General features: G+C 34.2%; 8 protein-coding genes and 1 pseudogene across 9 annotated transcripts; 2 read left to right on the forward strand and 7 right to left on the reverse strand.

Annotated features, from left to right (window-relative positions):
• Positions 1–1,462: 1,462 nt before the first annotated feature.
• LOC104729635 (nucleolin 2-like) lies at positions 1,463–2,647 on the forward strand. Its single transcript, XM_010448594.3, has 4 exons — positions 1,463–1,670; positions 1,781–1,845; positions 1,952–2,092; positions 2,185–2,647. Exons 1-4 carry the CDS (start codon positions 1,593–1,595, stop codon positions 2,327–2,329), a joined length of 429 nt encoding a protein of 142 aa, XP_010446896.1. The 5' UTR covers positions 1,463–1,592; the 3' UTR covers positions 2,330–2,647.
• Positions 2,648–2,736: 89 nt separating this feature from the next.
• LOC104729636 (uncharacterized) lies at positions 2,737–3,882 on the reverse strand. The gene has a single exon (XM_010448595.3). It carries the CDS (start codon positions 3,769–3,771, stop codon positions 2,848–2,850), a length of 924 nt encoding a protein of 307 aa, XP_010446897.1. The 5' UTR covers positions 3,772–3,882; the 3' UTR covers positions 2,737–2,847.
• A 407-nt stretch (positions 3,883–4,289) lies between these two features.
• On the reverse strand, positions 4,290–7,196 carry LOC104733128 (putative polygalacturonase At3g15720). Its single transcript, XM_010452738.2, has 10 exons — positions 6,604–7,196; positions 6,398–6,517; positions 6,123–6,260; positions 5,897–6,040; positions 5,791–5,820; positions 5,496–5,703; positions 5,182–5,263; positions 4,962–5,070; positions 4,758–4,871; positions 4,290–4,665 (listed from the first exon to the last, which is right to left on the reverse strand). The coding sequence occupies exons 1-10, from the start codon at positions 6,631–6,633 to the stop codon at positions 4,423–4,425; spliced, it is 1,218 nt and encodes a 405-aa protein (XP_010451040.1). The 5' UTR covers positions 6,634–7,196; the 3' UTR covers positions 4,290–4,422.
• Positions 7,197–7,834: 638 nt separating this feature from the next.
• LOC104729637 (uncharacterized) lies at positions 7,835–9,113 on the reverse strand. Its single transcript, XM_010448596.2, has one exon. The coding sequence runs from the start codon at positions 8,804–8,806 to the stop codon at positions 7,943–7,945; it is 864 nt and encodes a 287-aa protein (XP_010446898.1). The 5' UTR covers positions 8,807–9,113; the 3' UTR covers positions 7,835–7,942.
• A 990-nt stretch (positions 9,114–10,103) lies between these two features.
• LOC109128128 (protein NOI4 pseudogene) lies at positions 10,104–10,681 on the reverse strand (annotated as a pseudogene).
• Positions 10,682–11,029: 348 nt separating this feature from the next.
• On the reverse strand, positions 11,030–12,726 carry LOC104729638 (isocitrate dehydrogenase [NAD] regulatory subunit 3, mitochondrial-like). Its single transcript, XM_010448597.3, has 4 exons — positions 12,082–12,726; positions 11,771–12,010; positions 11,599–11,677; positions 11,030–11,524 (listed from the first exon to the last, which is right to left on the reverse strand). Exons 1-4 carry the CDS (start codon positions 12,592–12,594, stop codon positions 11,250–11,252), a joined length of 1,107 nt encoding a protein of 368 aa, XP_010446899.1. The 5' UTR covers positions 12,595–12,726; the 3' UTR covers positions 11,030–11,249.
• A 565-nt stretch (positions 12,727–13,291) lies between these two features.
• Positions 13,292–17,312, forward strand: LOC104729641 (serine acetyltransferase 4-like). 2 transcript variants are annotated; one of them, XR_015575083.1, is made up of 10 exons: positions 13,292–13,725; positions 14,161–14,358; positions 14,441–14,500; positions 14,592–14,704; positions 14,793–14,817; positions 14,891–14,985; positions 15,076–15,242; positions 15,345–15,418; positions 15,499–15,558; positions 15,664–15,867. XR_015575083.1 is itself a non-coding variant. In XM_010448599.3 (10 exons), the coding sequence occupies exons 1-10, from the start codon at positions 13,519–13,521 to the stop codon at positions 15,705–15,707; spliced, it is 1,026 nt and encodes a 341-aa protein (XP_010446901.1). In that variant the 5' UTR covers positions 13,303–13,518; the 3' UTR covers positions 15,708–17,312. The 2 variants fall into 2 exon arrangements, 1 of the variants encoding a protein (XP_010446901.1); XM_010448599.3 differs by having other exon boundaries at positions 13,303–13,725; positions 14,609–14,704; positions 15,664–17,312.
• On the reverse strand, positions 15,721–17,244 carry LOC104729639 (phosphoserine aminotransferase 1, chloroplastic). The gene has a single exon (XM_010448598.3). It carries the CDS (start codon positions 17,242–17,244, stop codon positions 15,952–15,954), a length of 1,293 nt encoding a protein of 430 aa, XP_010446900.1. The 3' UTR covers positions 15,721–15,951.
• Positions 17,313–17,515: 203 nt separating the features above from the next.
• Positions 17,516–20,170, reverse strand: LOC104729642 (cyclin-B2-2). Its single transcript, XM_010448600.3, has 10 exons — positions 19,793–20,170; positions 19,559–19,694; positions 19,404–19,463; positions 19,135–19,306; positions 18,904–19,050; positions 18,722–18,811; positions 18,404–18,625; positions 18,214–18,312; positions 17,940–18,118; positions 17,516–17,836 (listed from the first exon to the last, which is right to left on the reverse strand). The coding sequence occupies exons 1-10, from the start codon at positions 19,854–19,856 to the stop codon at positions 17,689–17,691; spliced, it is 1,317 nt and encodes a 438-aa protein (XP_010446902.1). The 5' UTR covers positions 19,857–20,170; the 3' UTR covers positions 17,516–17,688.
• Between the last annotated feature and the right edge of the window lie 3,350 nt (positions 20,171–23,520).

The following is a 23,520-nucleotide window of genomic DNA, read 5'->3' on the forward strand; positions in this document are numbered from 1 at the left end:
TGAATTTTTACCAATTGAGCTACCGACGCTTGGTTATAATACTAAATTTATACAGAAAAGTAATTTAAGTATAAAAAAGTTTAATGTATTAACATTAGTGATTAACATAATATAAAAAAATAAGATATGCAAAGGTTTAAGATAGTGAAGTGACTTAGTATGCAAAAGTTTAAGATAGCAAAGTGACCTTAGTGCAGTTGCAGAAGGTAAGTCCATTTGTAGAAAGCATCATCACACTAGGGATCGAGTCCCGCTTCCTACGAATGTAGGAGTTTGGCTAATGGTCGGCCAATTATAGCTCAATGGTTGACAAAAAAAAAAGATAATTAAGATAATAAATTAATGTAAATTTCTTAAGTTTTTCAATTGATGAATGATTTGATAGCATATTCAATATTATGTTATTATATAAACTTTGGTTTTCAAAATTTGTAACTCTATAGCAACACATTTCAATTTTAACAATTAAATTTTTTGTCATGTGTTATAAAAAAACTGTTTTAACAAAATTTTAAATTAAAAATTTAAACAAACTAATAAATATAAAAAGGGAAAATCACATTTTAAACCTTCAAAGTGTCACTGAGTAGCACTTTAAACCTTGAGATTATTTGACTAACACTATAAACCTTTAAAATAATTTTACTAACGCTTTAAACTTTAAATCTAACATTCTTGTTTGCACCGCCATTAAAAATGATGGAACAGTAATATCCGTCAACATAAAATAGTTAAACTATGCTGGTTTGATCTAAATATTTATTACGGTTGATAAAAAAGTTAAAAAACAAAAAAAATACATAAAGCAAAAAAAAATGAAGAATTTAAAACATTCGATAAATCTAAAATTTAAGACGACAACATATTTAGAAGATTCATTGGTTTCCAATGAGAAGTCAATCGATTTAATCAGAATCCAGAGGAAATGCATTTATTAAAAAGATTAATAATATGAAGAGTGATGTTGTAAAAGTTTTGTTTACAATGAAGATGAATATAAATTTATATTTTTCTCTTTTTATATAAACTAAAACTAATTAAAATTAAAATTAAACCAACATAGTTTAACTATTTCGTGTTGACGAATATTATTATTCTGTTATTTTTTTGACGGTACAAACATGAAAGTTAGTTTGAAGGTTTAAAGTGTTAGTAAAATCATTTTGAAGGTTCAAAGCGTTAGTAAAATCATTTTAAAGGTTAATAGTGTTAGTGAAATTCTCTGGAGTTTGAAAGTGCTACTCAGTTACACTTTGAAGATTTAAAATGTGATTTTACTAATATAAAAATACTGTTAATACATACGAATACATAAGGCATCATCACAGCCGGGATCGAGTCCCGCTCCCTACAAATGTAGGAATTAGACTAATGGGCCGGCCTGTTGTGGCCCAATGGTTGACAAAAAAAATATATATATACTGTTAATATATATATAATACTAATCTAATTTTAAAATACTAATTCGAAAAAGATTAAGAAAATTATCTTAATCCCTAGAGACTAGTCATCGGAAATCCCTAAAACCGAAAACCCTAAAACGAAGAAATTATCTTAACCCTAGAGTTATTGCAATTCTTCTCGACTTCTCCATGGAATCGAACGGCCCCCTGAAAGCTCCCGGTACCCTCTTCGGTAGCCTGAAACCTCGCGTCCCCGTAGACTATCGGGTAATCTTCCTCTCCTTATGCCTCTCTGTTTCTCGATTTATTGTTTCTTCACAATTTTTTTTTTTCTGCATATTTAAGAAATATATCTGATTAGATCTATTCTACTTTAGCGCCGGACGGGAGTGTTTTTGGGTGATCCTAAAATAAGAGCCATCTTTGAGAAACCAGAATACGGGTAAAATTTGATGCTTTTTTCTTTTCTTTTTGTAAATATGTTAAAAATGCCGTCGTCTTCATCATCATGTGTACGTTGATACTATATGTATATTGAATTATTGTAGTTGGTATGTTCACGTTGAGGGATTCAACAATTCGCTTCCCTTGGATGAGATCAAGGAGGCGTTGAACAATCATTTCAAGTCATGTGGAGTAATCGCTAGAGTGTTTCTTAACACAAACCCTGAAACCAATGTTGTCGACAGGTTTGTTTGTTGCTTGCTTCCTTCTTTCTTTCTTTCTTTCTAGAACTTAGCTTCTTTAATTTTTTACTAACTTCTTTTCTTTTATATAACAGCCATGCTTCTATTGCCATTATCGGAGATGACGTTGATGAGAGGGTGAAGGAACTTGATGGAAGTGAATTGGCTGGAAGGAAACTAATTGTTAAGCCCGCCCAGCGGGCTCCGAATGTGATTATGAGAAATGTTCCTTTTGCCTAGGTACTTAAATTTGGAGGGGGTAGCTAAAGCTCTCTTGACCAAGCTCTTTTGGTGTTTAATTTAGATCGTGATACAACATGCAACCCTCGCTGTGTGTGTGTTTTTAATTACTTGTTAGGTCTTTCTTATGAATTGTGATACAGTGCATTTGCCAAGTAAGCTCCATATATATTGACGTTTGGGTGTGGATTATTAAGTAAGCTCAATAATCCATTATCTTTGATTAGGTAGACAAAACAAAAAAACTACTACCTATATCTTCTCCCGTGGAACTCAATTCTCAGATTTAGTATCCCAACTTGGTTGGTTAAAAGTGAATCAGTTGTGTTACTCAAGACAGACAGAGACTTTTTAGCTTGAGAACCTCATTGTACACAGAGACAAATCGAATTTCTTGTCTATTACCCTTGAGATTCTGGTTTCCTTGTTCTTACTTTTCACTTTTATTTAAGAGTAGTCTTTATTTAACGACAATTTGAGGAAAAAGTTGTACATCTGTTGACAAAAAAAGCTTAGTCTCAACAGTTACTGAGGATGTTAAGGAACAAAACCCTGTTCTTAACTAAACACTTGGAAACAGAGTCCAGTTCTGCCTCCAGATCACGAAAACCATCTTCAACAACATCTCTCCTCATCTTCTCGTTCTGCATTGTCTCGACTTCGACAAAGTTTCTTCCTAGAAAGACATCATCAAGACTCTTCATTTCCTTTATCAGATCCATAGATTTATCTGACAATGATGAAGATACAAAAGGAATCGACAAAAATCCGATGGTAGACTTGATTTTTTTTGCCGGCGATGGTGGTGGCGGTATTGCTGATAAGAACAACAAAAGATGTCTGAAAATCGAGACAGTGATTTCGATTGTCTCTCTCAGAACACTCGTGGGTGGTATCGCTGAATCTTGATCTATGTTGGTTGGAATACCTTTGGATTCCATTTTCTTAAGTGCATTGATGTGTTTAGAGATTTGTTTCTTTGCCTTCTTACGGAAGTTAACGTATGCTTTAACTTCCTTCTCTACAACGCCACCTTTCCTACGAACGGCAGATTTGAGATTCGCCACGTGTTCTCTCATCACGACAATCACCTCCCTTGTGGCCTCACACACGTCGAGCAACACAACAGATCCATCTAAAGAATCTGCTAGAAGTTTTCCTTCCTGGTGATGAAGAAGAGTGTGTTTCACGTAAGAGGACTCAAGTAGCTCATGCACGCAACCGTAGAACTCCGTTAGGTTCACGAGTCCAACGAGAAGAGTCTCGTACCCAAAAGAAGCGGAAACCGAGATTGAGGAAGAAGACCTCCGCCAGATGCTGAGCCGGTTCAAGGCTGCTCTGAGTTTAACAGAGAGTGGATGGATTCTTGAAGGAAGACTCACAGATCGGACTGGTTGGTGTGTAGTTTGAGCAGACATGAAGACGGAATCTAAACTTTCCATGAATTTTAGTTTTCTTTTTCAGAACTCTAAATTGGATTGAGATGCTCTATTATAGGGTTCTTGAGGGTTTCTATATATATATTGCAGAGAAGCGCAAGAACAGAGGAATTCTCGGGTAAACGATGTGGGAACATGTGAGAAGAACATGGGTCACTAATCTGATCTGTTTGTTTCTAACATGAATAATATCATCAGTTATGGCCAGTGACTCTTGTAACTCATGTTCCTCTTTGTCTTCTTCTTAGACATCTCTTGCAAGCTTAATATTTAAAATCAGTTTCTTGTTCGTTTGTTTTCTATACCAACTGTTTTTTTTTGGGTGTCAGGGTAAAATATAATTTTGGTTAAAGGGATCTAAACTAAATGTGTCCGGCTTCAAAGAACCAAGGCTTGTCTTCTTTGTCTTTGAGTTACAAATACATTATCAACTTTATCGCTTGACTCTTTTACCTTCTAATAAAAATATATATTGTCTTGTTGGACTATTTTGCTCGGCTAATTAGTTTTGTGTAAAAGAATTTTCAAAACTATTAATAAGTTAATTTCTATTTGATAAGTAAAAGAGAGAGAATAAAAAGACATTCAAATATCATTCATGGTATTCAAATATCATTTCACTCAAGATTTCTATAGGTTTTTTTATGGACATCACTAATTAGTACTAGTGTTATTTTTAAAGCAGTTACGCATTAGATCATTATCACTAGACTCCCCATCAACATATTGGCAATTAACTTTAGGTTTTCCTCCATCCACCATGGTAATATCAATTCCATCCATAACGACGTCTATGCAATGTGTGGTTTCACTACACTTAATCGTTATAGCATTTTTATTCGATGTAGTCCCGTGAAAATCGATATACTTTACATTGCTAATCGCCACTGCTGATTCCTATAACATAAATATATATAATTTTATAATTATTATTATGCTTCCAAATAGGATATATAATTTGATTTATAAAGTACTAAGAAAAAGTTTACCTCGGAAACAAGACGTCCTTTATCTATATATTGTTGGTCAATTATAATTGGATTTTTTGTGTTAATGAGTGTGATGTCGGTAAAACTTATGTTTCTTGCATATCCTTGTCCACCCTAAATATTAAGATGATATTGAATGATTAATATTAATTTAGATATAAAAGGTAACAATTAGTATATACAAATGAATGTAGATATATATACCAGCCATGTTTTGATTCTAGCTCCATTCGTCGTCTGATTGAAAGTGCAATGAGTCACTTGTACATTACTAACTGTAGCCTCTGCTCCACCGGCTCCTAGACTTCCTACACTGTTGTCCAATAATAATAATAAAATAATGAATACTTTCAACCTTTTTTCTTTGTAAGTAAGCTTTTTATTCATAATGTAAACTAATTTTTTAATTAATATCATGAATTACCTTATTCCATGACCTGGTCCACAATTAATTCCTGTGATGTTGATATTAGAACTTCCACTGTTGATTGCTATACAATCATCCCCTGAGAATTTAATAATTGAAATTCAAATGAATGTTATTATGTTGTCTTTCATGTTCTAAAAAATAAATTAGTCTTTTCAGAAAGGAAATTGCAAATACATAAAAGCTGGAACTATAATAAACTAATAGTTATAAAAAAAATCTCATCTTCAAATTACTATGCTTCATTTGTTTTGTGCGCCATTCATATTTTTTAAAAAGAATACTAAAATAATTGATTAATAAGTACGCACCCGTTTGAATTGTAGAGTCAAATATGTTGATATTAGTTGATTCACTTATATCAATTCCATCTGTATTGGGACTTGTCTCAGGTGCAAAAAGATTTATGTTTGATATTGCAACAGTGTTGTATTTGTTGATTGATATATGGTTTTTTGCACTATCAATCGAGGTTAGCCCATTTATCCTAAAGTTATCACATTTGCTAATATGTAATGCCTACAAAAAAAAATAGCAATATATGAAGATTGTAATAAATTCTTTTTTTTTCAAATAATGGATAGCTAATTTAGTAGATATACTTACGGTAGGTCGTTGAGAAGCTTTCAAATTTAGCTGAAAAAAAAAAAACTATGATTTTGTTACAGTGAATTAAAAATCGAGTAAAAATTGTGATATATCAAATTGTCACCTCCCAAAAAGTTAAACCACGACCATTAATCGTTCCAGAACCAACGATCATTAGACCAGACACATATGAAAATTTGATCCACGTTTTAGGGGTGGGATTGGACGAGGCTCCTTTATCGCTAGGTGCTATGATAACTCCATCCAACTTAAAAAAAACAAAAGCAAATTTTACTGGTGATCTAATTTTTCTCTCATAAAAAAAATTTGCAGATTAATTGTCTATGTACCTGAACTTTTATAGAGCTAGATTTACATGGACCTTGGAACACCGTAGGCTGAAGTAAAAATGTTTTGTCTAAAGGAATAAGAAGTGTTTTGATGTCTCCGTCTCCACCACATGTATCATTCCATGCTTGCTCAAAAACCTTTTTACAGAATTGGTTTTTAGAACATTAACTAAAAGTATATTTTTAGAAAAAGAAGATAATCAAGATTAATTCTAAAAAATCATTCTAAGCAAAAATAACTAAAAACTAGAAAGAAAAAAATAGTAATAATTTACCTCTGAATCATCAGTTTGACCATCTCCTTTAGCACCATAATTAAGTACGTTGTAATTTTGACCGTTTACGAGGACAAAACATAAGAAATTTATCCAGATCCAAACACGTAATGTGGTTTCCTAATACACTCAAAAAAAAAGCAAAACGTTAGAATAAACAAGTAATGAATAAATACAATTAGAAAGTGGATTGATCTGATGTGTACCATCGATAAATGGCGATGATGAAAATCCATTGAATGTCTAGGTAGTTGTTTTGTATGTGTTTCAGTTATGTGAATCTACGTAAATATGAAGTATACACATATATAGTTTCCCCCTTTATACATCCAAATTGTAGCTAAATTTTGCGTCCTTCATATAATATTAACAATACACCTACGTACATATACAATATTTCTTTTTTTTTGACCTCAATACAATATTTCTAAAGCATTACATGCATTTCATTTATTATGATGTAGCATATGTGGTATGTGTTTCACAAGCTGACGAAGGTGAAGAGAAAAGAATTTGGATACTTCTCACTCTCTCTATGCCTTCAGAATGAATTAGTGAGAAAACGTTAAGGAGTTGTTACAAAGAAAGAGGACGCAGTAAAAACAAAGAGGACGCAGTAAAAAGAATGAATTAGTCAGAATAAATTACAGAGATCTCACTGAGGCCGCCGATTTTAAGGACGCAGTAAAAAGAAAATAGTGGTGGTCGAAAGCCAAAAAAGTGGTCGGAGTTCACGGAGGAGAAAAGCTCAAAATAGTCATTAGGTTGTGGTTAAGGCGATGTCAGAATTCCTGAACATATTAGATCCATGATAAATGTGACGTGCTTAAATTAGGCGTTTTTGGTATAATACTTTGAACTTCATAGACTACTCTCTTTTTTTCTGATGTCGACCATACAAATCCAGCACTCTATGTTTTGATGAAAAAAAAAAAAAAATCAAAAGTCAAACACTTTTATGTATTTGTAATAGATAAAACATTAATCACTAATCTATACCCACAAGATTTCTCAAACTTTAAACCATATAACATGGACTGTAATGCTCGTTGGCATATCATGAACCAAACAAAATAAAGAATTTCTTTAATTTAAATTGTTTATTCTCGGGGAAGAAACAATTATTTGTTTCTGAGTTGTATGCTCTCGTGGATCATCATCGTACACAAAATAATAACATGTCATATAGAATAAAAATTGGTAAACAAAACTTTAGGTAAAGATAATTTCGCACGACAAGCACGTGACGTGAGCGACACGAGGCTAGAAGACAACAATAATCAAGTTTGGTAAGTTTGTTCAGCATGTGATGTCTTAAGTGACCGATGATGATGCACCACATAGGTTTAGGAATATATTCACATGCTCCTTTTTTTGTTTTGTACTTTTTGTTATTATTTTTTTTACCGGATCAATTCATGTACAAAAATCCAATCCTAACCACAAAAGATTCAAAAAAAGAATTTTATGGAAGTAGACAGTAGTCCTATAATAATTTTATCTCTATAAGACCTGGATTTACACAAAATATGCAAACTATTTTTGTTAAGGAGTCACAATGTTCAAGAGAGACGCTCTATTTTGAATAAGTCGTCTTGATAAGTAACTCAACTCATCCTTAATTGCTTCAAGGCTAAAACTAAGCATAGCTAATCTCCCGAGCATCGTTTGCGCATCAATGACCTTCCCTATTTTCCTACGGATGATTCTTCCATAGAATGAACGGATCATCGAGTTCTCTACACATCCAGTTTCACCATTCTTCCTCTGTTTCTCAACGGGAGAATTAGTAAGAAACTGCAAGAGTGACTTGAAAATAGAGATTGTTGATGCATTTGATTGACTTAGGATATTGGAGATCATAGAAGAATGTTGATCGAGGTCACCGGATTGTTTGATAACCGAGGGTTTCTTCTTTGTTTGTGTTCTTGCAAGGGATTTAAGTTGTCTCGCTGCTGCGTTCTTGAATGTCTTCTGAAAGCTAATGTAAGCTCGGATCTCGGATTGAACGGAAGAGAGATCTCCTCCGCGTCTACGTAGAGCAGATTGAAGGACTTGTATCTGCTCCATGAATGTTTCTATCAAGTCTCTTGTGAAGTCAGAGACATCGAGTAACAAGATGGATTCATCAAGAGCGTCTTCCACAAGTTTCGCGTTGCGACCAAGGCGGAGAGCTTTTTGGCCTTGAGGAGAACATATGACTTGTTCATTGACAAAGTCATAGAGCTCCACGAGCTTGGCAAGTCCAAGTTGGATCCTAGAAGAAGCTGATGAAGAAGAGTTTAAAGCTTGAATCTTTTTCACTTCTTCTTCAACTCTCTGTGCTTTAGAATGGATTAGTCTTGTAGGCAAACTAATAGACCTAGCAGGTAAATGCGTAGTCGCCGCTGAAGAAGATGATTCAGCCATTTTTAGCTCTGAAGCAAAACAGAGAAATCAAAAGCCTTAAACTTGGAAATGGGTGATGGTGGGTCAATAAGGTTCAGAGACTCCAAAAGATATATATTAGAGGAAAACGTTACAGAAAAATCCAAAAGGACCCTTTAAAAGGTATGTAAGAGCAAATTGGGCATGTGTCAAAACCTTATAAAGTGAGAATATCTGCAAAATTATCCGTTTTTGCTTATTTTAATCATCTTTATGTGTCATGAAACAAGCAACGTCGAGCTATCTTGATTATTATGATTATCTTGTCTCCTAACTTGTCCCTCTTTGCCTCCTCTGTCATCGCTGGCAAACTCAAAGATCTGTTTCATCAGGAAATAAAAACACGACAACTCATAGAAACGTTTTCCAAGGAGAGATTTAAACATATAAACAAATATTTTACCTAAAGAAAAAAAAAGCTAAGGCCATTCATTATAGGGTCCAAGAATCTAGGGTTTTAAACAATAAGAGTAGTAGGAGAATCTTGTTCAATAAAGTCGTGGTACGATTCATTTCCTACTCATAGTGTGTATTTATTTCCGTAGTATTTCTGTTAATTTAATGGGAGACAGAGAGACAGAAGTTGTAATACACTAATATAGAGAAAAAGAACATCACAGAAGAGAGAAGAAATAAGCCCCAAAAAATAAAGGAATACTATAATTTACCAAATGATTTGAAGGGAGTCATCTGAAAAAGAATAGAGTATTACCACAATGTTGACCACTTGTCCTTTGTAAATCTTCCTCTAATTGATGCTATGAACATTGTCTTCTCTTTTGGCTCTCAATGATTAGCAATCTAATTTCACTGAAACGTCACCATACCCTGCACTTGGCTACTTAGCGTTAAAAAATATTCTTCTTTATGGTCTTTTTCCTTTTGTCTTTAGAGAAAGTATATAATCACCGGAGATTACCGTATCGCTTTGTCTCTAACTTCTGCACAAAGAGAAAAGAACAGAACAATCTTTGATCAGATACTGTTGTCTGATTAACCAGAGAACATATCTAATTTCGGTTGAGATTTAGATATTTACACAAGGAAATTTGTTTTTTCCTTTAGGAATCATCAGGGAAAGCACAGTAAAAGTATCCATAAAATATCACATAATTTGTTCCAAATTTATTTCTTATAAGAAGAGTGTAAATGGACAAGGACAATAAACGTTAACGTAAGAATACTAAGAAGCATATACAGGTCCCAGGGAATAGAACAGTATCAATGCTAACTAGCCAAACGTTTCTCAATAATGATGTATTAGCAATTTAGCAGTATATTTTGGTAATGTCTAAGCATTTCTATTAATTCAATATCTTGACATGTTATAAAGAGAAATGCTAAACAAATGATTAATGAAAAAAAGTTCTACGACAAAAGTTTCTCAATGCTATTCTCAAATGATTACTTGAGTTACAAGAAATCAAGAAAAGGTAAAACAGAGCCATTTCTTGGCCGTAGGTTTAGCGCCATCTCGTTTCCTCTGTGAAGCTGCCTTGCTGGAGCTCCGACCTGTTTTCTTGTCCTCCCCAGCTTTAGTAAATATAACGGTGAATCCATCAGCCGTCGCTGGATCATTCACATCCCATTCTCCGAATTTTGGCAGAGGCCTTGCTTCACTGTTCGATGCCATTTCAATCTTCAGAATCAAGAAAACAGAGCAAAACTTCTCAAAAACAAAGCGTTTCCTTCTTTCTGTTGTTGTTCTTTGTTCTTCTTCAATGTCTTTTGTTCTGAGATCGAGAGATGATGGACCAAGGATGTATTTTATAGGTGGGAGATCTCAACAAAGCGGAAACAAATGAACAAAAACAGAGAAGTAGAAGGTTGAGTTTTGAAATCTTCCTACGGATTGTACTCGTATGCGACACGGAAATGAGGATATTCCTTTTTTTCACTTCTTCTTAAATCTTTCCTGAGGTACAAAATCGTTGGTCTTTGCGCGTCGCAGCCTGTTAAACCCCTAATTATAGCAAAATTCTTATACCCATGAGGCTGCTCTGTTTATACTCTGTAAAACCCCTAATTAATGTTTTCTATGCTACATTGTATACGTGTACATGTACGTGAATTAGATATGATAACGTTGTGAGCATCTGAAAATATGTTAAACCAGATTTCGGAAATAGGAACAGCCAAGATTACTACAAGTAATAATATATTTTGCCGAATTTGATACAAAAAGAGAATAAACTCTTTGCTTAATAAACAAAAACTGCTTCTGTCTTTATTGATTTTATTAGGAATCCATTTTATTATTATGTAACCATAGAGGTAATGCTCAAACACGAGGTCGGATATGAATCAGAAGAGAAAAATGATCAAATAAAATCAATCAACCAAACAATAGCAATAGAAAACAGAGGAAACCAACACTTTATGAAAAAAGACGAAAGACGAAGAAGCAGAGAGGCTCACATGGGCATCACTCAAGAGCTGCTATGACAGCATCGACAACTTCTTGCGTGGTACAATCACCTCCAAGATCTTTCGTTCTACATTTCCCTTCTTGTATCACTTGTTTCACTGCGGTCTCAAGCCGATCAGCAAAAGTAGGAAACCGGAGATGTCTAAGCATCATAGCTGATGAGAGAAGTAAAGCCACCGGATTAGCTTTCTTCTGCTCCACTATCTTATCATTCCCCACGTTCCCTGCTGATGCGCCTTGCTCAAATATAGCATGTTCTGCACCAACATTTCCTGTTCCCAACAAACCAAGAAATGTCATTTTAAGAAAGACTATAACTTCAACTGATATGTATTTATGGACAAACCTCCAGGCATCACTCCAGTGCCACCGGCTATTCCAGCCGCCGTGTTTGCTATAAGGTTACCATACAAATTAGGCGTCACCTGAAACAAACATGATTAGAATAATATTATAATTTGCAAAAACCAACAGACAATATCCATTAGATAAAGGACATATATAAAGTAGAGTATTACCATAACATCAAACTGCTCGGGCTTAGCGACAAGCTGCATACAACAATTGTCAACGATGATTTCATTGTAAGTAATCCCCGAATATTTTTTAGCAACCTCTCTGCAAGATTCGAGGAAGAGCCCATCCGCAAGCTTCATAATGTTAGCTTTATGAACAGCAGTCACTTTCTTCCTATTGTTCAGATATGCATACTCAAATGCATATCTCGCAATCCTCTCAGAACAAAACTTTGTTATAACCTACAACAACATATATAAGGTAATTAAACAAAAAGATCACAATTTGGACTAAAACCAATTTCGATGGTTACCTTAAGGCTCTCGACAACACCAGGAACAACCTCATGCTCAAGTCCTGAATACTCTCCTTCAGTGTTCTCTCTAATGACAACAATGTCAACATTCTCGTGTCGTGTCACTAAGCCAGGGACATTGATGCAATTGACAAGAGAAGCGTAGATATCGAGTTCTTTCCTCAACTGCATGTTCAAAGAACTGACACCACCACCAACAGGAGTCGCTAACCCACCTTTGAGACAAACCTTGTTTCTCTTCACAGACTCGATCACTTCTTCAGGGACTTTCCTCATGTTGCCTCTAACCTCGTACCGTTCGAAATGCACCGGTGCGTGCATCGCTTCCATGACCTGTTCAACCGCACCGGTCACTAAAGGTCCGATTCCATCGCCGGGGATTAGGGTTACGATTCGTGGGGCTCCGTCTCCGGGTCTAGGCATGTAGGTGATGGATCGGGACGGTGCGGTGAATGGAGACGACGGATTCGCCAGAAGGCGACTCAGCATCGAAGCGGATCTTCTCGCCATTGGTGGATTTAGTTTTTTTTTAGGGTTTCAAAGCGACGTTGATCGATTTCGGCGATTTGCATGCGGCGTTTTATGCCTCCTGTCAGATTTATTCTTATTCTCTTTTTGCCCATTATTATTTTTTGTACAAAATATAAATACGAATCCTTGCAATTGAAAATATAAATACGAAAACGAATTTAATTGATGATATTCCTTGGTATGCCTAATTTGCTGATAAATCAAGGAATTTGTAATCTTTAATTTTCCCCAAAATCATCTCTATATATATGTTTTTTTTTAATAACAAACATTTATAAAGTTACACTTACACGATGTTTTTTTAAATTAATGCACATAGTTCTCTTTTTCTAGAACTAGAATTGTCTAGAACATAAACTTTTCTGTCTTCTAGATTTTGAGTCACAAAACGAATATGAGAAACAACAGATTATATTTTCCCTTACAAAAGAAGCATGTGTAAAGTCAGCTGTGTAAAACTGTGGTAGACTTTAAAAGTGAAAAGTGTTTTACGACCATTTAATCTTATATAGTTCACGTCCCACTTCGTGTGGTACGCTTAAAGTATATTATTATAATATATAAAGGATACTTCCAAATAATTTGGATTCTCTCTCGCAATGGTATTAAGAACTTGGACTGAATCACGGTCACACGCATCACAACAAACAAGAGCAAAGAGAAAGAGAAAGAGACCAGACCACATCTAAATTCTCATGAAACATTCCAAACACACAACAGTGTGGACACAAACACAAGACTTCAGTTTTACTTTCTTTCCTTTTTTTCCTTTACCTTTTTGATTGTCGCTATTTCGATTCCAACCCAATTAAGAAAAAAGTATCAATCACTCTGTTTTAAAAGAGGGTTTCCTACTTTTTTTTGTAATCCTCTCTACTCTTCAATTTGCTTCTCTTTTCAGCCATGGCTAGTTTGAACGGCGGGAATTGTGATTTTTCTGCCGTAGACGACGACGTGAAGACCGGCGATGAGTTTCCTTTCGAGAGGGTTTTCCCGGTTTACGCTAGAGGAACCATTATTCCCGTGGACGACGACCCGGTTTTGCTGGATTTTGTCAACTCTGGTTACGACCCCATTTGGGATTCTATAAGAGCAGAAGCTAAGCTTGAGGTTTTCTCTCCATGTATCTTTATAAGAATCGGTTCTTGTACAGTTTCTTTTTCATATACATAACTTAAATTCCACAAAGATAGAAACTTTGATATTGTTAATCAACTTCGATTCTACAAAGGTTATGATAATTGATAAAGACATTAATATTGTGTACCTTTTATATGAATAGGACAAGACCGTGGGGTCAAGTGCTCTCACTAAAAATGTGATATCTGTCTCTTTAAGCACTTAATTATGATACCTTTTAGGTGTTACTTAATTGATGTTACGTATTGCTCTCAAGTCTCATCCATCTACATTCTACTATATATTAATAATGTTTAGGCCTTAATGTTTGTTGAAATCTCCATCCTTGAGGGCAAGTTGTGGAACAGTGGTTGTGCATATTGTTCCTACAATGATGAATGTTGAAACGCTGTTGTGTTTTTACAGGCAGAAAATGAGCCGGTTTTGAGTAGCTTCTTGTATGCTAGTATCTTGTCCCATGACTGTTTAGAGCAAGCATTGAGTTTTGTTCTGGCTAACCGTCTCCAAAACACTACCTTGTTAGCAACTCAACTCATGGATATCTTTTGCAATGTTATGGTACATGACAGAGGTATTCAGAACTCGATTCGTCTTGATGTTCAGGTATAAACACTTAAATATCTTTCTTTTGTTTCAGACAGTATTTTCAGATAATCTGACTGCACTGGTATTTGTTTTGTTGAAGGCATTCAAAGACAGAGATCCTTCTTGTCTATCGTATAGTTCGGCTGTTTTACATCTAAAGGTAGTTTCTTAACCAATTACAATGATATCTCTCTTAATCTTATGCTGGTACAAAACGACTGCTAAGTGAGTTTTCATGTGCATTTTACCAGAATAATTTGTTCTACAGGGCTATCTTGCGCTCGAGGCATATAGAGTTGCGCATAAGTTGTGGAAGCAAGGACGAAAACTATTAGCATCGGCATTGCAAAGCCGAGTAAGCGAGGTAGTGTAACTTCCACAGCTTCTTAGGTTATTGTTATATTTATAGTCTTGGTGTACAATCTCTAATCCATGTCAGTGGTTTCTCTCAGGTTTTTGGAATTGATATCCATCCGGGTAAAGTTTCAGATTCATATCTTGCTTATGCTTTTACATCTAGCATCAGACTAACTTGTTTTTTTTGGTTCAGCTGCAAGAATTGGGAAGGGAATATTGTTGGATCATGGAACTGGTGTGGTCATAGGTGAGACTGCTGTGATAGGCGACCGTGTCTCAATTTTGCATGTACAGATCTCTTCTCTGAATTCATTTCTTCAAAACACAAAGAGAAGTATCATCAACGTTAGTGAAGCTAGTTGGTATTTTCATGTCTAGGGTGTGACATTAGGAGGAACTGGGAAGGAAACTGGTGACCGCCATCCAAATATAGGCGATGGTGCTCTTCTTGGAGCATGTGTAACTATACTTGGTAACATTAAGATAGGCGCTGGAGCAATGATAGCTGCTGGTTCACTTGTGTTAAAGGATGTTCCTTCTCATAGGTATAAAGCTGAAATAGTTAAATGCATCTAAAAAACCAATCTCCTTGGGATTTTCTGTTTACACATCTCTCAAATGGATCTTTTATTTGGGTGTTTCTGCAGCATGGTGGCTGGGAATCCGGCGAAACTAATCGGGTTTATCGATGAGCAAGATCCTTCGTTGACAATGGAACATGGTTAGTCTTGGTACATTGGTTTTGTTCTCCATTGCTCAGGTTCTAGTAGTGAACTGAATGATAGTTACTTGTACATGCAGATGCTACCAGAGAGTTCTTTCAAAATGTAGCTGTTTCTTATAGACACACAATACCAAATGGTAACTTACATTCTTACTCTGAACTCTGTTTTTTTATACAGTATATCAGAATTTAGTCTGGGACCTGAACTGAGTAATGCTTCTTTGTAAAAATTGGATCTTCAGTTTCAGGAGATGCAGAGAGAGGAAACGTTAAAAAGAGAATATGAGAACACCTGCAGATTTATCTAATGGCGATTTTATCATCACTTCAAACAAATAACAAAGCTCTTTGTTTGTTACAACAAACCTGCTTTTCCAATTGATGGAGAAAGATTTTGATACATTGCTAACCATTATTATTAATTCCGGAAAGGGAAGAAAACCAAATCATAAGCTTTCAAGCTTATTATCACCAAACAAACATAAACCAAAATGCAACAACAACAACAAAAAAACAAAAACCCTTAAAACTTAAGCATGCTTAGCCTGGAAATCTTTCATGAAAGCAACAAGCTTTTCAACACCAGCCAAAGGCATTGCATTGTAAATAGAAGCTCTCATACCTCCCACTGATCTATGCCCTTTAAGCTGCACCATCTTCTCTTTCGCAGCTTCCTTGATAAACTCAGCTTCCAATTCAGATTTCTCCAATGTAAAAGGCACATTCATCAACGACCTCACTGATTTCTCAACAGGACACCTGTAAAAGCCTTTGCTTTCTTCAATAGCATTGTAAAGCAAATCAGCTTTCCTCTGATTCTTCTTCTCCACTTCTTTCAATCCACCTTGCTCCAACAGATCTTCAAACACAAGACCACACATGTAAATCCCAAAGCAAGGAGGTGTGTTGTACAACGAACTGTTCTCATCGTGAATCTTGTAATCAAGCATCACCGGTGTAATACCCTGAGCGTTCCCAATCAAGTCTTTACGAATCACTACAATAGTGACACCAGATGGACCAACGTTCTTCTGTGCACCACCGTAGATCACACCAAACTTAGACACATCAACAGGCTTAGAACAAAAGTTAGAAGACATATCAGCAACCAAGATCCCATTCTTAGGAACAGGGTAATCTTTAAACTCAACACCATGAATAGTTTCATTAGCGCATATATGCAAATACTTAGCGTCCGGAGATTGCTCCAACTCATCAAAAGATGGAACCTTTGTGTATTTCTCAGATTTCCCAGACCAAATCACATTGGTTTTGCAATACTTCTTGGCTTCTTTGGCAGCTTTGTCTCCCCACGAGCCAGTAACAACGAAATCGACAGTATCATCAGGTTCACAGAGATTGAGAGGCAGAGCAGCGAACTGTGTAGTGGCACCACCTTGTAAGAACAAAACGGAATATTCCTGAGGAATCTCCCAGAGCTGACGAAGATCAGATTCAGCTTTTTGTATAATTGAGAGAAACTCTTTGCCTCTATGACTCATCTCCATCACACTCATCCCAGATCCACGCCAGTTGTATAGATCCGCCTGAGCTTTTAAGAGAACGTTCTCAGGCAAAGTTGCTGGACCCGCCGCGAAGTTAAAGACACGTTCTTGGGATCCGACGGACCCGGATCTAACTCCGTCTTGAACTTGAGTCGTACTCGAAGCGACGCATCGAACCGCTACGGGCTTGGTTTTGCCGGCGAGGCTCATGGTGTTTGGTTTGCTGAGGTGAAGCAGGGATTGAGATGTTGATCTGGGTTTCAAAGCAGGGATCTGAGTGTTGTTTCCGACGAGGAAAGAGTTCGCCGACGCCGCCATGATGGTGAGATTCTCGGAGCTCTCTGTTTTTGACCTTTACACTTTTTATTTAGTTACAAATAATATCTGAAAAAGAGTTTGGTGGGAGAGAGACATATATAAATATAGATTGAAAACGACAACGTCTTATGTTATTAGGTGACACTAGTTTTGTCTGCGGTTGGTTTAGTTAAGGACTCATTTACAATGTGTGTTTTTTTAAATCTTGTAGATGAAAAAGAGTTCAAATTAAAATTCTCAATCTTAATATCATTAATTTAAGAATGATTGGTAATCAGAATATTAGAGAATTTTATTGCTGAGATATCAATAAAAGAAAAATTACAGATCAAATTCAGAGGAAGTGTTGAACTTATTGTGTTGATGTTTTCTTTTTTGTAACTAAAAAATGAGAGGGAAAATGTTATTAGCAGCTATAAACAAAACTACTATTTTTCCACTCTTTTAGTGAGAATCTGACGCAAGAAAGTGTGCAGCTTCATACTTTGTTGCTATGTATCCGAATTTGGAGGAGCTGTATTTCCTATGTACTCCTGTTAGTTTATCCGTTGAAGCTTTCTGATGCAGTCTTACCATTCTTCTACAACATTCTCTGCAATAACAAAACACAATTCGATTCAAAGATCAGTTTATGTATGTGATTTCGTTATAAAGATCAATCTTTTAGGATGTGCAAATGGATAATAATGACTTACAGGAGCTGATGTTCAGAGTAATGACTGTGGAATTCACAAGTACTGTTCCATTCACTGAAGCCATGGATTGTACATTGAGCTGTGTACACTGCAGTGGCGGCTAGTAAGGATGGTGGATACTGAAGCATTTCATAGTCAACAAGAGCAAGCTCGATCAAGAACGACGCCAAGATCTCAAGCTGTTTTCAGTAAACAAGATAGTTGTTATTCATAATGTTTGATGAGTATATATATGCTATTAGTTACAAGTCACTGATAGATTTAACTAATTTACCTTCTTGTCTGATTGAGCTGCCTTAAGGAACCTCTTCAAGAAAGGGTATTGCGTCGGTAACGACATATTGAATTGCAAAGTACTAAGCATAATCTTCTCCTGCACACAGAGGTTTTTGATGTCAGATAAAAAAAAATTCAAGTTTTGGAAAACAAAACAAGAAAGAAGACTCTTTAAGTTATGGTTGTACCATTTCTAAAACATCGTTCCTCGTATAAGCTTTGTCCGAAATGACAACTAAATCGTCAACGATAGGTACTGAAACCTCTTCGTACTTGCAAGCTAAAAGCAATGCAACTAAACCAACAAGCTGAAGCTTCTTTCTTGCAACAGCTTGCTTGGACAAGAATCTATCTATAAGATTCACTGTCAGAAACAATGTCTCGTTCATTAGCTCAAATTTGTCATGTACCTGAAAACATTCAATAAGGTTCGTAATCAGCCTTCTCTATATGCAATCATAAATCCATTACCATTGTGTATCAAAAGAGTCTTTGAATATGCATACCTCGATGAGCCAATCAATAAGTATTGCTCTCATTCTGTCAGTAATATCAAACTGTTGCGCCATGTAATCTAGAGGAACACAACTAAATCTCTGCACATCACCAAAAATCAATAGAAAATGGTCTTAGACAAAACTCAAAATATCTTATGGTTTTGCTTCAAAGACATTTTACAAAACAATACCTCGGTTTTACGGTAGAATTCGTATAGATCTTGAACATATTCAACAGCTGCAAGAGAGTTGTTTGCATCGTATCCGTCAATATCCAAAACCGGTTCTCCTTTTTCTTCTTCTTCAACTATTATATCTTCCATCCCAACTTCTTCCTCCTATCCAAAAACAAAAAGCTTCTTTAGAAATACTACATTACAAGCTATAAAGATCTATTGTAATTGATTGATGAAATTAATTACCATAGGATCAGATTCAATGTAGAGTTCCTCCAACGACATTGGCATAGGTTGGTCTAATGTAGCTTCATTCTTCTCCTCTTCTTCTTCTTCATCAATGAATATACAATCACCAAACTCGTTACCACTACTACTTGGAAGCAATGGTTTCAGCTTCTTGGTCTCTTCTTGAGATCTGCAGATATTCAAAAAACAATCTCAGATCTTCTCTCTTTTCTCAGTAAAAACAAAATCAGAGAAACGTTTTTCCAAAGCTTTAAACTTTTATAGACCTTGAAATTGAGGGATGTAATGAATCAAGCTTCTTCTTCTCACAGCTTCCTTGCTTTTTCCTGAAATAAACAAAATCCAAAGAAATAAGAAATCTTTAAACAGAGATGATACAAAAGAGACAAGCTTTAGGATTCGAAAGAGTTGAGTAATTTACTGAGATAAGGCTCGTCTCTTGTTAACAACGCAAGGATAAGCTTTTGCACCAACGAGATTCTGGTTAATCACACCCAATGCTCTCCTGTTCTGTCTCTTCATCTCTATTCCGACTTTTCTGCTTCTCGTATCCTCATCTGACCAAAAAAAAAAAAAAAAATTCAGATTTTTATCATGTTTTTGAAACCCTAGAATTCTCAGATTCTCTCTATCAAACTCGGTTTTTACAAACTACCTTGAAGATGAATCTCTGTAATGGGTTTGGCAACGAGATTACGATTAGTCTCTGGATTAACCATTCTTCGATTTGGATAGTGTTCCCTGGAGAAGAATCTAATGGAAGAAGAAGAGCATCAAAGGAAGAAGGATCTCTCTCTGTGCTCTCTGTTCTCTCTGTCTGATGCAATTGATTGAATCAGGATGAGTCAGAGAAGGGGATTGAAATAAGCGAGAGAGACAAAAGAATTAAAGTTTTTGCCTTTTTTAATAGAATAGATATTGTATTTTTATTATGATTGAAGAGAGAAGAGGAGCAACGGCTAGGTGATTAAGATGACCGTTGGGTCATGAAGGAAACGATTTGCTTCTAAGTCAGTCTAACGCCAACGGTAACTTTTTTTTTTTTTTCTTTTGTTGGGGTTGAAGAAGTAAGGCATGTGGTGTGGTGTGGCTCTCTCTCTCTCTTTCTTGATTTTAAAATTTATTATTCCTTTTTCTATTTTTATTTTTTTATATATTTTTCTTGCCTTTTTCAGACAAATAAGGCTCGTTGCCACTACTAGCCAGATCCTTCCCGTAGGCGCGGTTCTGTAAAGTCAACATATTAATTATCTAATCAGTAATCATAATCTTAGCTTATTAATCTGTGTCATTTACCAGAAGTTAAAGCATTGCTCTCTTTCCAAAGAATTATTGTTACCGAGAATTATGCTGACCCCCCCTGTAAGACTGTAGTAAGTGTTCTTGCCAGTTGTGTTATCATTTTTGTGTTTGGTGAAGTTTTTTTGTTAATATTTAATTTAGAGATATCTAAAAATTAGGCTAGATGAGTTCTGGTCATCATTATTGTAATTGAATTTTCTTCTCCATTAGAATGGTCAATCAGAAGGTGATTATGTTTCTAATTTGTTTGTTATTCAATATCTATGATGTATCTTACATATTTGAAATTTAGATAATTTTAATTTCTGTATTTTTAGAAAAGTGTTAAAAGTTGAATTAGAGTCTTAGATATTATTCAAAATAATATCCTACTATATTAATTGAGAACTACATTTAATAAAAAGAGTGTAAAAATTTACATTAGAATGCCATCAAAAATAGTAAAAAAAAAAAAAAAAAAATCATTAATGATAATTAAGACAATTTAACTAGGATAAGTAAAAAAAAAAATAGTATATTAAAAATAAGATATTTACAAATATCAATTCTAAACAACTAAAATTTCTACAGATAATAATGAATAACAAAATAATCAAAAATTACTTAAACCCACAATTTTTAACAAGGAGATTAGGTAAGAGAGAGAGCTTAATGATTGGTACGGGCTTTGTTCAACCATTTTTAGGCTCAGAACTGCTTTTGAGAAGAAAATCAAAAGCCTGATGTACGAGCTTAGTGAGTGTCTCTGGAAAAACAAAGCATGTGGCTTGTGGAGTTGCGTAAACATTAAACAAAAACACTTAGTTGTGTGCTAAGAAGATCTAGTCATATTGTTTTCAAGAAAGTTAAATTAGTAACATAGTTTTTCCTTCATTTTTTTTTTTGTCAACATCGTCGTATTTCAAGTAGTTTAGATCTATGAGAATTGTAAAAGTTAGCTAATGCATATACCTATTGAAGTAATAATTTTACACTTACACTCAAAATTTTGTTGCCAATCATCAACACATTATCGAAGAAGTTTCTTATATGAACTTTATAACTCATTTTTTCTTGTTTTGACTGTTAAAAGGGTTTAATGTTGAAAATTATCTGTAAAAATAGCTAACATACATCACTTCTTCTTTTTTTTTTTTCGTTCCACTACCTGCATTTAGGAAACAAAGAGCTTTAAATCATTGCAATCCATGTTACTTTTCTCTTTTTTTTTTTTATTAGTACAGCTTCAAGAGCTTCCTTCTCTGTCTTTCTGTCTTCTGACATTGAAAACTATTCTAATATCTAATGTTACCGGTATACGTTAATGTTTAAATTTTAAATAGTAAAAACATAGAATTTAATAAATATATGTCAACACAAAAGTTTACAAGTCACGTCATTGTCGGGCTCGGATGTCACATGCATAATAGTATGAGACTATACTCATTGGTAGTCCTTAGATGTTTTTTAGAAAATTTCTTAAGTATAGATATTAACTATTAATGAAACATAAGTTAAGGATTGAAAGAAACGTTTCTAATTTTAGAACCAAAAGAAACGTTTCTTAGTGGACAGGTGACGCAATATGAATGGTGAAATGAGACTAATGGGGTAAATTTTTTTTGGCATTTCTCTTTCATTTTCGTGTGTTCTCTCTTCATGTTGTGTGTTATGTTTTTATTTTTTAATGTTTTATGTTTTAATTTTAAATGTTGTATGTTATTTTATGTTTTTATTATTAAAATATGTTTTATGATATATAAAATAATTTTGAATATTTTAAGTTATTAATTATTATTTTACTATATTTTTTACTAAGAAATACCTTAACTTGGTTCTACCAATAATCAACAAAATTTTCCTTTTCTCTTAACAAAGTTTCTTTTTCCCTTTTTATTATTAAAAATTGCCTTAAAAAACAACTAAGAAACACGCTAATGAGGATAGTCTTAGGGCAGTACAACGAGTCTTTGTACTTTTGTAGTCTCGAGACCAAAATCGCACCGGCAAATATTACATCTTGAAAGCAACCTACGAATAAAGATTATGGGCTTCAATGGGCTTTAGACGATATTAAGCCCATAGAATCAGACAGCGTTGGATTTTTTATATTAAATTGTATTTGTTGGTTAAATTATAAATGGTATTTATTAATTAAATATGTTATAATTATATAATAATTATTAAATGAACTATATAATTTATTTTTTACATAATATTTATTTAATCAATTTAATTAGATATGTATATTCTCTGATACCGATAGTATTAACAAAATAATAAAATGATGTTTTACCCGTGTAACACGGAATTAATGATATTTTTAATTTATATAAATATTGATAAATCCGTCCAGCTATATAATCCTGTCACGAGATATTTTAACTCATATTATATCATCTTAATTTTTAATATTTATTGTGTATCTACAGTAAAATATTTCTTATATTTAAAATTTTAAAAGTTTTAAATACTTTTCATCTTTAACCTTTTATAAATATTTAAAATAAAGAACTGGAATAAACCAAATAAAAGTTTTTAAAGTCTGAATGTCTGATAAATCAAGATTTCTACTCATTTGTATTTAGAATCATTTTGGTCTCTTTTATAGTATGACTTTAAACCATTGCCCAATTTTTTTAGACGATGTGAGATATTGTACCCGTACTTTTTATTCATCTGTTGAGTAATATATGTCCGTTTTTAAAATTTTGTATTACATTATATGTAGGAAAAAAATCACAATTTTTATCAACTAAATAGAATAATTCAAGATAATTTAAATATAAATTCAAATAAAAATGAAAGGTAGAAAGAATTCCTAATTTTTTAAAATCTTACCTATAATTAATTTTAAAGGTTTGGTAACTAATATTAAAGCAATGCACTAAATATAAATTTTTTTCAAAAAGTATTTTTAAGCAAGAACTGCTGCAAAAATACTAGTATAGATTTTATTTGTTTACATACATTTATTTATCGTTAAACTTATTCTGTTGCTGAGATGGTAATATGAAAATCGTTTTTTAATATATGTAAAGGATCTATGTTCGATAGGGAGCAATTTAACATACAGACACATGTCACAAATGTAAAGGGAAA

This window comes from Camelina sativa, chromosome 12, assembly GCF_030686135.1.
Source record: "Camelina sativa cultivar CO46 ecotype springtype chromosome 12, ASM3068613v1".
NCBI lineage: Eukaryota > Viridiplantae > Streptophyta > Magnoliopsida > Brassicales > Brassicaceae > Camelina > Camelina sativa.